Source organism: Natrix helvetica (genome assembly GCF_964273705.1).
Source record: "Natrix helvetica genome assembly, chromosome: 6".
Taxonomy (NCBI): Eukaryota; Metazoa; Chordata; class Lepidosauria; order Squamata; family Natricidae; genus Natrix; species Natrix helvetica.
Genome location: NC_138553.1, coordinates 1,038,437 through 1,055,411, shown reverse-complemented (window position 1 = coordinate 1,055,411; position 16,975 = coordinate 1,038,437). Strand labels below are relative to the sequence as shown.

The following is a 16,975-nucleotide window of genomic DNA, read 5'->3' as shown; positions in this document are numbered from 1 at the left end:
GCCCCCTGCAATCCTCTCCCTGGAGTTGCTTTTATTTCTGTTTGGCTTATTGTGCAATTCAGATCTCTCACCCTATCTCTCTGCTCCAGGATTCAGTCCTGATTGCAAGGATACAAACCAAAATTAATACCACAGTTGAAAGCTTGGTAAAAGTCCATGCTTTTATCATGAAACATTGAGTGCCTCCCATTCCTTGCAGGGGGCAGCCCCACAAATACTCACCCTGAAGCCCGTTGAGTGGTTATTATGGGTCATCCAGGAGGCAACCGCAGATTCTCCAGAATTGGCCCACGAAATCCCTATACTTTGTCCCACTCAACAACCTGGTTCTTGGAAAAATCCATTTTCTGAATTAGCAGAGTTCACCAAATGATAAATCAGCGAAAAGGGACAGGTTCACACAAGACATGAAGCTTCAAGGAACTAAATGAAGGCTAAACCTACCCAATGGTTGAACATTCTGCAAATACTGTTCTGTTTGAAATTTTCAGTTTCAATGTATTGTCATTAAAGATGTTTGCAACCCAACAGGTTAAGAATGTTCTGCAGATCCAGCTGTCTCCTCCTCCTCCTCCTCCTCCTCCTCCTCCTCCTCCTCCTCCTCCTCCATCTCCTTTTCTCCTGGCCATCTCCTCATTGGACATTCTCTCTTCCCACATAGGAGTGAAAGGCTGTTGTTGTCCTAATGATTGGCTCTCCATGAATGGGTTTTGCTACAAGCTCAACAATGAACTCAAGACCTGGAATGACGCAGAGGTTAGAAGTGTTGTGTGTCTCTGAATCCCCTAGCCCAGGAACAGGAGAGGTCTAGGGAGACCCTTGCATAATTTCCAAGTCCACTCTGGCTGGAATGAAGTGGAGGGCCTCTGGGTGCATAAAAAGGTAGGAAAGGTCGTGATTTTAGGATTGTCTGGAACTATCCTTGTCCATATTCTCTGGACTATATACTGGTTTAGGCTTTCATGACCCATTCCTGGTGAGCAGTGTTGAGCTTCAAGATTTAGTGACCATTTTGTAGACCACAGATTTCCCAATGTTTCATTGTCAACATGGATGGTATCTTCATATCTCCTTGCCTCTTAAGTGATGGCGATCACAGATCATAAACACATGAATCATGAATTTAAGCAAGGAATTGTTCAAGAGCTGCAAATGCTAGCAAAGACATCCGTAGTGGTCAACAGATCGAAGATGGTGGCTAGAACCATCTGGTGGCAATCCTTGATCTTTTCTCAAATAGACACACAGACACACACACACATGTTTCTTCTCTGCTGAACAAATGACTTTTTCTGTTGTTGCTCTCTCCCAGATGTTCTGCAGAAATCTCAAGCCAGGCTGCCACATCGCCTCCATCCATAGCATGGCAGAGTCAGTTGACTTGGCTGAGTATGTCTCTGACTATCTGGAAAGTAATGGAAATGTCTGGATTGGACTGAATGATCCACAGAAAGTAGGTCCCTTTCTATTGGTGATATGGTTTCCATTCCTTCGTTGTTGTTCCTAAGGGTTTTTTGAAGGATCTTCCAATGGAAGGCAAGGATCTCTCTGCTAAAAGCTCTTGCCTTGGACAAAGCCAGGGGTGAAATTCAGGAGGTTGAGACAGGTTCTGGAGAACCACAAGTGGAAATTTTGAGTAGTTTGGAGAACTGGCAAGTACAACCTCTGGCTGGCCCCGCACTCATCTATTCGCTGCCACACAAGTCCCAGCTTGAGGAAATGGGGATTTTGCAGTAACCTTCCCCTGCCAAGCCCACCAAGCCACACGCACAGAACTTCACCCCTGGACAAAGCCTTTGAGAAACCCCAAGACTCTTTCTCCTGCCCCCTCCCCAACCCTTCCTGCCCAGTTGAGAAACCGGCTGCTGCCTTTGAAGTCCCAAAGGGAGGGATTTCATCCCCAATTCACCTCGGGACGAAAGTGTTCTCTGCACTCAGGGCCTCCGTCAGTCTCCCTTCCTCTTTTCAGAGCATCAAATGGCCTCTGATCCTGCTTGAAACTCTGATGGGCCAAGGACCGCCTGGCCTGGCCTGGGAGGGCTCTTCTTCCCTCCCCCCATTTTATTTTATTTTATTTTATTTTATTCAAAAATGGCTCGTTCCTGTTATTGGGAGGATTTCATCTTGTGCGCTGTTGCATTTTCAATGCCTGTAAAATGCTTCATGATCTACAAAAAAGGGAAGTTTCCCTGGAATCGAGATCAGTTCCCGGTGACTTTAAGAATAGAAATGTTAATTTATGGCAATAACACAGAAGTAGGTTTTCCCCCTGCACATTCCCAGGGTGCTTTTCAGTCTCCCCTACAGCTCTGGGGTTCTGCTGGGGGTCTCCCACACAAGGACCCCTTGACTTTAACCCTATTTATCTTCCAGAGGTCAATCGGTGTCGACTGTCTGGACTGGGGCATCTTTTCTCTGGATCTCCTGAGTGTCACCAATTCCAGATCAACTGAAATTGATTCTATACAGAGAGACACACAGAGAGAGACAGAGAGAGAGAGAGAGGAAGAGGAAGAGAACGAGAGACAGAGAGACAGATAGAGACAGAGAGAAAAAAAAGAGAGGGAAAGAGACAGAGAAAAAGAGGAAGAGAGACAGAGAGTGTGACAGAGAGAGGGGGGAGGAGACAGAGGCAGAGACCGAGAAAAAGAGAAAGATAAAGTTTTCTTCTGGGGTATTTTTTCTCTGCATCTCCTGATTGTCACCTATTCCAGATCAACTGAAATTGACTATATAGAGAGAGAGATACAGACAGACAGACAGACAGACAGACCTAGAAAAACAAAGAGAGAGAGAGAAAGACAGAGACAGAAAAAGAGGAAGAGGAAGAAAGCATGACACACAGAGAGAGAGACAGACAGAAGCAGAGACCAAGAAAAAGAGAAAGGTAAAATTTTCTTCTGGGGCATCTTTTCTCTGCATCTCCTGATTGTCACCTATCCAAACATCCAAATTTAACCCTGGTGAGCTGTTCCAGATCAACTGAGATTGAATATAGATAGATGATTGATGATAGATAGATGGATAGATAGATAGATAGATAGATAGATAGATAGATAGATAGATAGATAGATAGATAGATAGATGATAGATGATAGATGATAGATGATAGATGATGATAGATAGATGATAGATAGATAGATAGATAGATAGATAGATAGATAGATAGATAGATAGATAGATAGATAGACAGAGATAGATAGATAGGAGAGAAAGAGAGAGACAAAGAGAGTAAGAAAGGGAGAGAGTAAAAGGAGGATGAGGGAGGGGGGGAGAAAGAGAGAGAGAGAGAGAGAGAGTGATTCATCTCTGCTCCTGGGCCATGCAGAGAGAGATTCCTCCTTCTCTCCTTCTTGGCTAATGTGGTTTCCCTGTCATTCCAGAAAGGCATCTGGATGTGGTCAGACAGATCCTGCACTGACTTCACCTCCTGGAATTCAGAAGAGCCCAACAACCAACACAACAAAGAGTATTGTGTTGAGCTCTTGGTCAAGACAGGTAAGCCAAGCTGGAGGGGAGGGTGTTGAAGATACGCTTTCAACAATCAGGACTTATTTCATCCATCTTAGAACACCCACCAGTGGACAACTGATGACCTTGACCTCCTTAGATTCTAAGCTCTCACATCCTGACCCTCTATACAGCCAAGGGACCACAAATGCCCATGGGATAAACAATGGACATTTGCGGTCCCTTATTTCATCCATCTTGGAACACCCACCTGTTGGCCAATGATGACCTTTGTTGACCTCCTTAGATTCTACTTCCCACAGCCTGTCCCTCTATATAACCAAGGGAACACAAAACACCCATGGGATAAACAAAAATGGAACTCATCATTTCTTCAAAATCCAAACTTAATTGTTACAGCACCTTAATTAAACGAACCATCTCCATCTTGACCTACCTCTTGAAGTTCATTATTGTAACAGACATGAACCTTCACTCCCTTTTACCTTCCTCTTCTCCTGGGCAGGAAGCCTTCTTCTCAACTAAGTACTTCCTTCTTCCTTTGGAAGAAGACCCGTAAAGAAACTTAAAAAATTGGGAAACAAAGCATAAGAGTTCACTCCCAATACACTTGCCTTTGGGAGGATCTGTTGGGTGTGCAGGGTAAACAGATCGGAAGGTTGGTCCAAACTGAAAATGAAACTTTCTGTTTTGTTGTCCAGGATACCTCAAATGGAATGACACGCCCTGCGATGCCACGCATCCTTTCATCTGCCAGTGCAAATTCTAGTGCAAATCGCTCCTTTTCTTGCTCCAAGGTGAATGAAGCTCCTGAGGAAGCAACAAAACTCTGCCAAAAATCTCCACTCTGCACCCCTTCGCTTCATGGATGCTCTCTGTAGCTTCTGATTTTATTCCTCCTGATGGGCCAGAAGGTTCTGCTTTAAATTCTGCTTTAGCATGACTGTCCTTGTTTATTTTGGAGACCCAGGAGATGGTGGAGATCTAACACTTTAAGACCTCTGAATTTTCTTCCTGGCAAGGTTCAGCTTTAATGGGGGGAGGGGGCATCTCTTTTAAAAAAAAACAATTTTTATTTCTTTTTGAACAAGGACAAACATAAACATAAAAATAAAAAAAGCATCTTCCATTACAAATTGTAGAAAGTGTGTCAGTTGGTTACAGTATTTCCATGCATCTCTTCCATAGTCACCACCTGCTTTTCATATCAAATCACATATTTTAAATTCACCTATATTCATGTATATCACAATTATTATATCTCAACCTTAATTTGACTATAATTGTTTTTACATCCTTTTATATATAATATTCAAAATCTAGAATAGGATTATATGATAACATTCCATTAAATCATCCTAAAATCATCCAATTGCAATACATCTTTGTAACATATTCTAGATAAAGTTTTTAAACCTCCTCTCATAATCTCCATGTGTTGTTTATATAAAATTTCATATTATCAATCTAATATATCTATATGTATTGTTATCATTAATCATTATTTAACTATAGCTAATATCACTTCATCTTATACATACTACTAGTAAACTAAATTTAGCTTAGTTTTTATTATACATTTTCATTGCATCAACCTGTATCTTTCCAGTAATAGTGCAGTCTTATATCTCTTGCTATTTGTAGCATTAATGTTCTAGTTACTTTCTTAATAAATCTTGTATAAACTTCTCTTAGCAACATGTTGTTCCTTTCGTATCTCATAAAAGCTCGAAACCCAGCATCTGCTCTTTCCATCAGCTTATCTTTGGTTATCACTGGTGCTTCTGTCAATATTTCTCTCCTTACCTCTGTCAATTTTTCTCTCTTTTCTTCTTCTGTGCTTTGAAGTCTGGGGTAGAGTTCCAATCCATCTATCTCCGCTTTCCATATTCCACTCTTGCCATTACCAACCATGCTCACTTTGTTGTCAGTATCCACAGTTTTCTTATCTCTTTGCTCATTTTTTTCTTTCATTATTTGAACTCAGTCCTCCACATTCTTCATTGGTAAACATCCTCATTTTCTCCATCAGATTTTTCTGTTTTGTATTCCATATTCTCCAATCTCTTTTCAATTCTCTCTGTCACAACTAATAGATTTTGAATTTCAAACATAATCATTTGCAATGTTACAGTTTCTTTTTCCTGCTGAACCATTCTTTCAATTTTGCAGACACTGCCACTATGGGGTTCAAGGCTATTTTAATAAACTTCAAACAGGTTCATTTATTATCTTTCAAGTCAAAATGTTGTCTTCCCTCCAATAGCTAGTGATAGAACTTCCAAAAAGCACCTGTATAAACAACCTGTGCTCTTCCTTCTATCACTGTCAGTAAACAAACTGAAAGAACCTTGAATCTCAAGTGATCAAAGAGAAAGAAGAAAAAACAATATATCCAGCCCCCAGCCTCTAAGTGGCAGTGTTCTTTAAGAAGTTAGGAAACAACTTTCCTAACTTCACATGTCCATAGAACAAGAACACCTTAATACTGTATTTCCCCGAAAATAGGGCAGAGTCTTATCTTCTTTTGGCCTTATTTTTGGGGAGGTCTTATCATTTTTGAGGTGCAGAAGGTCCCCCCATGGCTGCTTCTGTGTTGCAATATTTTGGGGGAGGTCTTATTTTAGTTATATGCTCAAAAGCCCAATTGGGCTTATTATCCGGGGAGGTCTTATTTTGGGGAAAACAGGGTATACATATCTAACACAACTCACAATCAAAGACCACTGTGTCAACGTGTAAAGCATTTCCATGTCTGTTATCAAGTTGACATTAGAGGAAAGGCGGGGGGAGAATTCCATGCATACCTTCGGCTACAGCAGGCATGTCAGGCGTGAAATTGTACAACCTGCTGCAGGACTTCGTTGGTGAATGTGATTTATGACACCGACTGAGGGGAGGGGAGACACATAGGGGTAAAGTTCAGCCATCATTAAGCTGAAATTACATCTGATTCCACGCAGGTATTGCTGAGATGCTGTTCCTAATAAATGGCTAGATTTTTTTTTAAACTTGGCTCATAAGTTAATTAGGGCATCTTTTGGAAACCTGGCACACTGTTACTATAAACATTGCTACATTTGGCATTCTGACTTTGTCCCTTTTAATTGCTGGACTGTCAGAATTATGCTGTCAAAATAAACCTTAGCAGGAGTTTAAGCAGGTGTCGGCTTATTCATCTGGCTGCAGAATGGAGAAATATTTTGCATAGACTCCCAGCATCCCTTGCTCACTCTTTCCAGGGCCACAACTCCACCCTCACGGCCTGGGACGTAGGTCGAAATAAGCACTCTGAGTAAAAGACTTTTATCCAAAATGTTTCTTGGTTACTTACAACATATCAGTCTTTGCTATTTCTTCCACAAGGTTGTCGTGTTCACACTTGATGGATTATGTTTTTCGCTTTTGGCACAAGATTACATGCGTCGTACAAGATTGCTCACAACAAAATACTCCCAACGGAATCTCATGTCGGAGATTTCTTGCTCTGCGCCTGGGGCTCATTTGTCAGTTTTGCAAAGCCGCCGGCAAAGAGAAGGGAAGTTTACACAATCATTTGAATAGTTCCTGCTTTTGGTGGCTTCCTTTTATATGGCTTGATTATTTCCTGGATGACTCGGTGTAGAGAATATTTTTAGTCCTTTCCTTCTGAAAAGGATCCTTCTCTCTCTCTCTCTCTCTCTCTCTCTCTCTCTCTCTCTCTCTCTCTCTCTCTCTCTCTCTCTCTCTCTCTCTCTCTCTCTCTCTCTCTCTCTCTCTCTCTCTCTGGTGGCTAGCCAAGAGGAAAACCACAAAACCGCAAACCAGCAGGGGGCGCCCTCCTTGAACTGCACCTGACCTGCCTTTTCTGGGATTCCACCAAGTATAGGAATTGGCATCCAAACCTGAAAGATCTTCTACTCCAGTGACAGGAAAATCTTTCTGGTATTTAAACTTGCAAGTGGAACATGGGCATTGGAAACTCCTTGCCACTGAAAGGGAAGTGGCCACTTATTAAGGAGTGGGGAACAGAGCCCCACTGGCACATTCTGTCTAAAGAGCACTGCAGGAATCCCGAAATATTTGCTTTGGGGCCACAGTACCTGTTAGATTTTAATTTTGCATCTATTCTTTTGTTAAACTAAAATGAGACCGTGTTTGATTTTTCTTTGAAGAATCCTAGAATCTTTTGCATTGGTGAGGAGTTGGGGCGACTGAACAGAGCTCAAGCATTTACTGGCCGGATGCCCTTCCTGATGCCTATGCGGGGTTCACAGCAGGCAATTACTCATTGCACCCAAAGAGAGAAATATCTCCTGCTACCTAGGATCAAACTCACAGCTTCCTGATTTCGAAGCAAGAGCTCCACCTCTAGGCCACTGCATCACTCAGAATAAGAACATATTGTACCTTACAATTACATCCATATTGAAGAGAGTAATTCTTATGTAATTGCTGTTTTCGTGTCATTTTTTAAATTTTTAAATTTTCTTTGTTGTCCTCCCCTCCCTAATTTTCCCTTTTTGTTGTAATTGTGTATTTTAACTTTCTATCTGAAATTTAATACAACACCCTCTATCAAAGAGTAAAGACATCAAGAAAGTTGGTGTTTAGGCAGTTTTATTGTTCCTAGGTAAGGTGTATTTTGGCTGATGATTGCATTGCTTCTGCTGATTTTTACTTGTTAATTGGGTTTGAACTGTACCTCTGTGGAGGTGTGTGATAAAAGTTTTCTTTCGCTATCAATTTCTGCCAGGACCGAACTTGTCTTCTCCTCTGGTGAAGGTCCACGTAGCATCTGTGGGTTGTAACAAACATTCCCACTTTTGGGAAAGCCCTTGTGATTCTGGCCTGGATGCCGCATGAAATGGCATTGGTCAAATTTGCCAGTGGCCTTTGGAGCGCTTGGGATGGGAGGTGCTACAACTATTCTCCGCCTCCAGGGCTTCTCAGTGGCTTCTAATTCAACCACAGCATCCTTCTGGGCCAGCTTCTGGAGTTGGGAGTGTGAGGCAGCCGTGGATAGAGGGAACTTTGCAGACATTCATCCGATGCACCAATTGCTCCCTTTCCTGGACCGGGAGGCTCTACTCATGGTCACTCAGGCCTTGGTCACCTCCTGTTAGGGCTGCCCTTGAAGACTATCCAGAAGGTTCACCTAGTCCAGAATGCAACCACATGCACAATGACTGATTGTCCTAGGTTGGGCCATGTCACCCCAAGGTGGCATAAGTTGGGCTGCCTCCTGGTTTCCTTCCAGGTGCAACTGAAGGTGCTGCTTGTTACCTTTAAAGCCTTCTATGGCACTGAGCAAGGATAGCTAGATTAACAGGTTAATAGAGTTGGAAGGGACCTTGTAGGTCATCTAGTCCAGCTCCTTGCCAAAGCACGAGACACCATTTCTGACAGATAGCCATCCAGTCTCTTCTTGAAAGCCTCCAGTGATGAAGCTCCCACAACCTCTGAAAGCAACTTCTGTTCCATGGGTTGATTGTTTCTCCTTAGTTCCAGGATGGATCTCTCCTTGATCAGTTTCCATCCATTATTCCTTGTCCGGCCTTCAGGTGCTTTGGCAAATAGTTGGACCCCCTCCTCTCTGTTGCAGCCCCTGAGATATTGGAAGACTATTATTGTGTCCTCCCTAGTCCTTCTCTTCATTAAACTAGCCATGCCCAGTTCCTGCCACCATTCTTCGTATGTTTTAGCCTCCAGTCCCCTAATCCTCTTTGTTGCTCTTCTCCGCACTCTGTTTTACATCATGGCAACCAAAAGTGGATGCAGAATTCCAAGTGTGGTCTTACTAAAGCTTTATAGAGTGGTATTAGTACCTCACCTGATCTTGATTGTATCCGTCTGTTAATGAAGTTTAGGATTGCATTGGCATTTTGGGCTGCTACCACAAACTGCTGGCTCATATTTAACTGGTTGTCCACTAAGACTCCAAGATCCCTCTCCTAGTTACTGCTATTAAACCTGGTTTCACCCAATCTATATGTGTACTTTGGGGGGGGGGGGGTTGCCTAGATTTAAGACTTTACTTTTCTCTAAATTGAATTTCATTTTGTTAGATAGGGCCCAGGGTTCAAATTTATGTCTACAGACCTCTACCCATCCTTTCGGTTAGGAGGGCCAATTCCTACTCCCTTCCGTTAAACATTACATATTATGGGATCTAGAAAGTCTGGATTTTCTATGGCAGCCCCTGTCCTGTGGAAGTTCCTTTCCCCTTGGATTTCTGCTGTTCTCTGCTCTCCTGGCCTTCCAAAACTCAGGTAAGACTTTCCCACCAGGACAGGAAAAGGTGGGCCAGAGGACTGAAGGAGGGACTGCATGCAGAAGAAAGCTTCAGGTTGGTGCCAGTTTTTTGCTCGGGTGTTATGTTGCTTTATTGTTGATGTTGGTTTAATCACTGATTGGGAGACACCCAGAGGAAAGTACAAGATGGGCAGCTCTGTAAATGTTTTAAACAAATAAATAAAATACATCTGATCAAATCCCCAGGGACACAACGTATTTGTGCTTAGCCTGTTGCTGAAAGTTATTGCAAAAAAGCTACATCCTGGTTGTTAGGCAAACATTTCCACCCCCAAAGAAATCCACCCCCTGCCTTGCCTTGCCTATAAAGGCTGCTGTTCCCTTTGCTGGAGTTGAGCCTGGAGTTGCCATCAAGCAGAATTGCTACCTGTGCAGGCAAAGGGACAGGTGAGTGGGGCTCTCCCACCTGTGGGCACCTAAGAGGTGAGGCCCCTGCAGTAGATTGCTTCTGCCTTTCTCTCTCCACCTGAAGGGACCTCTTGCAGGGGGCTGCAAGTGATGTCCAGGTTGCCTCAGGGAGTAGGCAGGAGCGGCCCTCAGGCAGGGAGGAAGGGATCTTTTGGGGATATAAAAAGAGAGAACCTTTCTAAGGAAAGCCCCCTCCCCATTACACAGCAGGATCCACTGTGACCCACCAAGGATGTTGCATGACCAAGGAGGCAGAAATAGGAACCAGTTGGGCAAGTCCAAAACTGCCAAAGAAACGGGGGGGGGGGGGGGAGAGGTCCCAGGTTGGATGTGGGGTGGCCCTTCCTGAGGACCTTCCCACCCATCTCATTCCCCCTTCCCCCTATTCCCCTCTTGGCTTTTCTCTGCAGGGAAGGAAGGAAGACCATGGGGCGATTCTCCTTTCTCAGCCTTGGCTTGCTGGTCGTGGTCCTCTCCCTAAGTGGTGAGTTAGAGTTGGGTGTCTCCTGTTTGGAAAATCTCTTGCATAGGAACCCCTTCCTGATTTAATCCCCCCTCCCCCCAATATCCTCTCACTGAAGTTGCTTTTATTCCTGTTTGGCTCACTGTGCAATTTAGATCCCGTCTTATCCCTCAGCTCCAGGACTCAGGGCTGTTTGCAACAAGGCAAAAACTAAGCAAAATTAATACAATCGAAATGCAGAATAAATTAAAAGTTAAAACCTTGCAAAAGGTACATCCATGTATCACTGAAATAAATGCAGGGCCCTCTCCATGGGCGATTAGACACATAAAAGTTGGTCTTGTCTCACAGACTAAGAGCTGAGCATCCAGAGGGGCACCTGAAGAGTGGCATCTCCTGGGCAGTGGGTGGCAGGTGGGGGCAGTCGCACAAATAATCAGCTGTTAAGCCATTTAGGGTTCAGATGTTTGAATCATCCAGGGGACCAGCGGAGGTCCTTCTGGACAGACCCATGCGACCCCCACACTTTGCACTGCTTGATAGCTTGGTCGATGCCTTCTGCAGCAATTGCGATTTCAGGAGACTTTCAAAGGTAGCCCCACATTGACCAGGTTGCAGTAGTCTAGATAGGTTGTAGTGGCTAAAGTGGGGATAATTGTTGCTCAGTTTGACTGGCTGAGGAAGGTCCCCATTGGTTCTAAGTGTGCAAAATCTTAATCTGGCTTTTGAAGGAATTTTTCTGGCTTGGCACGGCTCCCTAAACGATAGATCAACCGAAGTGACAGATGAACACAAAACATGCAATTTCCAGGAAATTGACCGAGGCTAACCCAAAATGCAGACTCTGCGCCCGTAACCCAAGTCCCTTTCAATTTACAGTCATCCAAAAAGTTTGTCGTTCTGCAGGTTATGTTTATGCTCTGCATATACTCCTGAGTTATCCTCCTGCTGCTGGCCACCTTCTCATTGGGGTTCCTCTCTTCCCACACAGGAGCCAAGGGCTGTTGTCCCAATGAATGGTTCTCCAGGAGTAGCTTTTGCTACAAGGTCTTCGATGAAGCAAAGACCTGGGAAGAGGCAGAGGTCAGAGGTGCTTGTGTGTCTGTGAATCTCCTAGCCCAGGCAGAGGAGAAAGCTAGCCAGAGCCTCAATCCAAACAGAACTTTATGATTCTTGACCAATGTATCTTTTCATGTCTCTTTATGTACACTGGGAGCTTATGCACCAAAGACCAGTGCCTTGCGTGTCCAATCACACTTGGCCAATAAAGAGTTCTATTCTATCCTTGGGTTGGGATGAAGTGGAGAGACACTAGGCCGTGTCCATGAATAGGTAGCGAAGCTCATGATTTTTAGGATAGTCTGAAATGCAAATATTCTGCATGTACCGGCATAAGCTTTCATGGGCAGTATCTGTTGGTTGGTCATTGTGGAACGATCTTTTAGACAATAAATTTCCTGATCTCTCACTGGCTTCTACAGACCACCTTGCCTGTAAAATGATGGGGGATAAGGGCAGAGAAGAAAGGCTAAGATGATTAAAGGCCTGGGGACTAAAATGCACGAAGAACGGTTGCAGAATTTGGGTTTGGCCAGTCTAGAGAAAAGAAGGGCCAGGAGGGACATGAGAGCAGTCTTCCAGTATTTGAGAGGCTGCCACAAAGAAGAGGGGATCAATTTATTCTCCAAAGCACCCGAAGGCAGGGCAATAAGCAAGGGATGGAAACTAATCAAGGGGAGAAGCAACCTTAATTGAGGAGAAACTTCCTAACAGTGAGGACAATCAACCAGTGGAACAGCTTGCCACCAGAAGTTGTGGGTTCTTCATCTCTAGAGGCTTTTAAGAAGAGACTAGACAGTCACTTGTTTGAAATGGTATAGGATCTCCTGATTGAGCAAAGGGTTGGACTACAAGACCTCCAAGGTCCCTTCCAGCTTTTTCTGATTTATTGATTGGTTGATTGAGTTTAACTCGTGAATCTAAGTCAGGAATTGTTTGAGAGCTGCAGACTCCAGCAAGGGCATTTGCAATGTTGTGTCCTGATGGTGGCTAGGACCATGGGAAAGCCTTTCCTTTTTCCCCTCACGTGCACAAGAAAAAACCCACACACGTAAACACAAGCAAACGTTTTCTTTCCTGCTGACCCAGTGCCTTTCTCTGTTGCCGCTCTCTCGCAGAAGTACTGCAAGAAGTACAACCACGGCTGCCATCTTGCCTCCCTCGACAGCAAGGAAGAGGCAGAGGACATGGCCGTGCACATCTCTCAGAAATTCAAGGTCAACATCTGGATTGGACTGAGTCGCCCATCGCACGTAGGTCCTTCTCTGTTGCTCATGGATCCCTTCAGGGAATCCTCTTTAGGGACTGCAGGGCCCAGCCTGGGAGGGCGGTTCTCCGTTTTTATATTTTGTGCAGGTATTGTTCATGTTGGCTTCCACCTTGGGCTCTCTTGTTATTTTCAATAATGGGAAAATGTTTGCTCATATGTACCGTATTTTTCTAACTATAAGACTCACCGGTGTATAAGACGCATCACGATTTCGAAGAGGGAAGTAAGCCCGTTTTTCGCCCATTTTTCACAAAACTGGGATGCGGGGGCAGGGCTTCCGGAAGCCAAAAATGAGTGTATTTGGTGTATAAGACGCACCAATATTTCCATGCGCTCTTAGGGGGGAAAAGGTGAGCCTTATACTCCAAAAATGCGGTAGGTAGTTCTGAATTTGTGACCACGACTGAGCCCAGAATTTATGTTGAGACCCTTGTTAAGGGAGTTTTGCCCCATTTTACAACCTTGCTTCTCACAGTTGTTAGGTGAATCATTGGAGTTGTTAAGTTAGTCACATGGTTGTTAAATGAGTCCGGCTTCCCCACTGACTCTGCTTGTCAGAAGGCGGCAAAAGTTGACCTTGGGACAATGCAACCGTCATCATCACTGTGAGTCAGTTGACAAGGCTCTGGATTTTGAATGGGGATGCTGCAACCGTTGTGTGAAAAATGGCCACAAGTCGCTTTTTTCAGTGCCGTTGTAGCTTTGAACGGTCACTAAATGAACTGTCATAAATCAAGGACTAGCTGTACAAAGGAAAGGAAGTTTCCCTGGAACTGAGCTCAGCTCCTGGTGACTTTATGAATACAAAGGTTATTTTCTTCTTTTAAGAAACCCAAGTCTGCTTCACATACACACACACACACACACACACGCACGCACGCACGCACGCACACACACACACAATCTCCAGGGTGCTTTTCAGTTCCCAAGAGGGATCCGTAGCCCTGGGATTTTGCTGGCGGACTCTGATCCAACGGCTCATAAATGTTGACTCTGCTGATCTTTCAGAAATCCACCCGTATCTTCCAGGGTTTTCTCAATGTTGGGCATCAGGCGAAATGTTGATTTCACAAACAACTCCAGACAATTTTCTTCTGGGGTTTTTGTTTCTCTGGATCTCCTGATTGTCACTAAGAGCACTTAAGAATAGCATTTAGACTTATGTGCCGCTTCATGTGTTTCTTCAAGAGCATAGAAAGAGCCCTTGTGGTAGCCACGGCGTGAGAGAGAGAGAGAGATTGGCAACATTTATAAGGAAAGGTGGTCTTTCATGGCAATAGCCCTGAGGCCCATGAGGGGGCACCAATGGCACGCAGAGCTTCCTCTGTGGGCATGGGGGCCGTCGCCCCAGCTCAGCTCCACTGTGCATGCGCCTCCTGATGGTCAGCTGAGTTCCACCTCTCTGGGGGGTTGCATGAGCATGATGCAGGGGGTATCGTGCATGCAGGGGCGAGGGGAGCATGGGGGTGCCACCCCCCACCCCACCACCGCATGCCATGATTGGTCCCAGGAGGCTGCAGGGGGGTCACACACACACATGAATACGGGGTGAGGGAGCACAGGGGGGTTGTGGTTGCATGCACAGGGGGGCGGGGCATGGGGGGCCATGTGAGCACACATTGCATTATGGGTGCAGGTGCGCGCATGCTTTTGGCATGCGATGACAAAAAGGTTAGCCATCACTACCTTAGACTTATATACCGCTTCGGTGTTTTACAGCCCTCTCCAAGCGGTTTACAAAGCCAGACTCTTCCCCCCAACAATCTGGGTCCTCATTTTACCCACCTTGGAAGGGTGGAAGTCAAACTTGGGTTCCAACCGGTGCCCCATTTAAACCTTGAGCCTCAAGCCCCGTTTCAGAAGAAATCCAGTTATTTATTAGGAGCTCCATGTCAGCACGAACCAACTGAAGCCAACTCTGACCTCACTTAATTCGTGCCTTGGCTCTGCCCCTGTTTCCCCCTCTCCCCACCCCCAGGTGTGTCATCAGTCACATTCCCCAGTGAAGCAATTGTACAGATTGTAGAGGTCACTCCCTCCGGCCATTGTGGGTCTCCCTGGAGATCACCTTGGCGTGGCTGGCTGGAATGCGCTTTCTTTTGACTGAAGTGCAAGTTCCTCGATGCAGCTGCGAGGCTCGATTCCCCATCCCCCTGCTTATGGCAACTCAAGAGCAGGTCAGGAATGCGTCGCAAGTTGACACCTTGACCTGGCCAGCATCGAACTCTTGGCAGTCGGCAGAATCAGCCTGCAATGCTGCATTCTAACCACTGTGACACCACTTTTCTAAGAATTTATCCACTTATCCAAGAATTCATGAACTTTAATCCTATTTAGCTGTACTAGATCAACTGAAATTGAGTAGACAGATGGAGAAAAGGAGACTGGGCTGTCTCTTTGCTTTGATCCTTGAAACCTGCCAACGTTTCTCTACCTGCCCTGGGCTCTGCCTCCTCCTTAGCTAATGTAGCCTCCCTATCATTACAGAAAAAAAACTGGAAGTGGAACGATGGCTCCAAAGTCAGCTACATGTCCTGGAAATCAGGAAAACCTGACAACAAGCAGACAAATGAGAACTGCGTTGAGCTCTGGGCTGATTCAGGTAAGCCGAGGGGGTGGGGGGGAGGGGGAGAGTGGAGGATGCACTTCCAACAGGTGGGCCCATTTGAGGCATCTTGGAACGCTCAACACTTGGCAACCGATGACCTTGGGCAAAAAAAAAAAAATGAAAGCCACCATTCCTTCAAAAGCTCAACATTTATGTACCAATGATTATAGGACCATCATCTTACAAATAAATAAACAAGCTACATCTTAATCTCGGATGGGATGGGACAGGATGGGACAGAATAGAGGAAGTGAAGGAAGGGGAGGGGAGGAAAGGAATGGAATGGAATGGACTATGGAAAGAATAGAATAGAATAGAATAGAATAGAATAGAACAGAACAGAACAGAACAGAACAGAACAGAATAGAATAGAATAAAGTACAGTAGGTAGGGTAAGGTAGGGTAGGATGTGGTAGGGTGGGGTAGGGTAGGGTAAAGTAGAATAGAGTAGAGTAGAATAGAATAGAATAGAATAGAACAGAACAGAATAGGTTGCAACAACCTGCTGAACCCCCAGCCCCTGTTAGCTGATGTGGTTCTCCACCTGTGATATCTTCATGTCCCCCAGCAAATGAGGGAGGAGCCACTGAAAAGACCTTCTGGGACTCTCGGGGGGGAGGGTCACTGCAAAAGAGTAACCAAACGTTTTATTTTGCTGTCCAGGTTACAAGAGCTGGAACAATGAGAAGTGTGCATCCTTGCGTCCGTTCTTCTGCCAGTGCGTATCCTAGTGCAAATTTCTCCTGCTCCAGAGACAGTGAACTCCTGCTGAAATTTGGAGAAGAAACAAAGCCCCCCCCCCCCGCAGGCTGCCAAAATCTCTGCTTTGCCCCTCCCCCTTCACTTCATGGATGCTTTCTCTACCTTGGATCTGACTTTGCTCCTCCTGATGGGCCAGAAGGTCAAATAAATTCTCTCTAGCATGACTGGCCTCCTTCATTCTGCAGAGCCAGGAGACGGTTGAAATCCAAGGCTCAAGACCCCCAAATCTTCTTCATGACTAGACTTGGTATTGGGGGGGGGTGTCTCTTAAAAAGAACCCTCCTCTGATGCTACAATGCTTTGTTGCACATCCATCTCATTTTAATTGGAGGTTGGGAAACTGTTTGTCCTCAGCTCGATTTTCCCACCCCCAAAACTGATTTGTTTGCAATTCCCCCTCTGTATGGAGAATCCTGCCAGAAAGGGCATGGGAATGGGATGATGGAGTGGATCCCTGAAGGTTGTGTCTTCACTAGCTGCTCTGTCAGGGTTGCAAAGATCTGAACGTCCACTGGATGGCACCAAAGAGGCCACGATGCACAAAATAACAGAGTTGGAAGGGATTGGGGAGGTTTTCTGGTCCAACCCCTTGCTCAGGCAGGAGACCCTGTGCAATTTCAGACAAACAATTGTCCAATAT

At 45.1% G+C, this 16,975-nt stretch overlaps 2 protein-coding genes across 3 annotated transcripts; both read left to right on the top strand.

The window, feature by feature from the left end:
* Positions 1–625: 625 nt before the first annotated feature.
* LOC309394816 (C-type lectin mannose-binding isoform-like) lies at positions 626–4,427 on the top strand. 2 transcript variants are annotated; one of them, XM_081958437.1, is made up of 4 exons: positions 632–756; positions 1,313–1,453; positions 3,384–3,498; positions 4,173–4,427. In XM_081958437.1, exons 1-4 carry the CDS (start codon positions 700–702, stop codon positions 4,238–4,240), a joined length of 381 nt encoding a protein of 126 aa, XP_081814563.1. In that variant the 5' UTR covers positions 632–699; the 3' UTR covers positions 4,241–4,427. The 2 variants fall into 2 exon arrangements, 1 of the variants encoding a protein (XP_081814563.1); XR_014175798.1 differs by lacking the exons at positions 3,384–3,498; positions 4,173–4,427 and adding an exon at positions 2,374–2,505 and having other exon boundaries at positions 626–756.
* Positions 4,428–10,133: 5,706 nt separating this feature from the next.
* Positions 10,134–16,327, top strand: LOC309394926 (C-type lectin lectoxin-Thr1-like). Its single transcript, XM_081958644.1, has 6 exons — positions 10,134–10,152; positions 10,584–10,657; positions 11,628–11,719; positions 12,814–12,948; positions 15,453–15,567; positions 16,237–16,327. The coding sequence occupies exons 2-6, from the start codon at positions 10,600–10,602 to the stop codon at positions 16,302–16,304; spliced, it is 468 nt and encodes a 155-aa protein (XP_081814770.1). The 5' UTR covers positions 10,134–10,152; positions 10,584–10,599; the 3' UTR covers positions 16,305–16,327.
* The last annotated feature ends 648 nt before the right edge of the window (positions 16,328–16,975 follow it).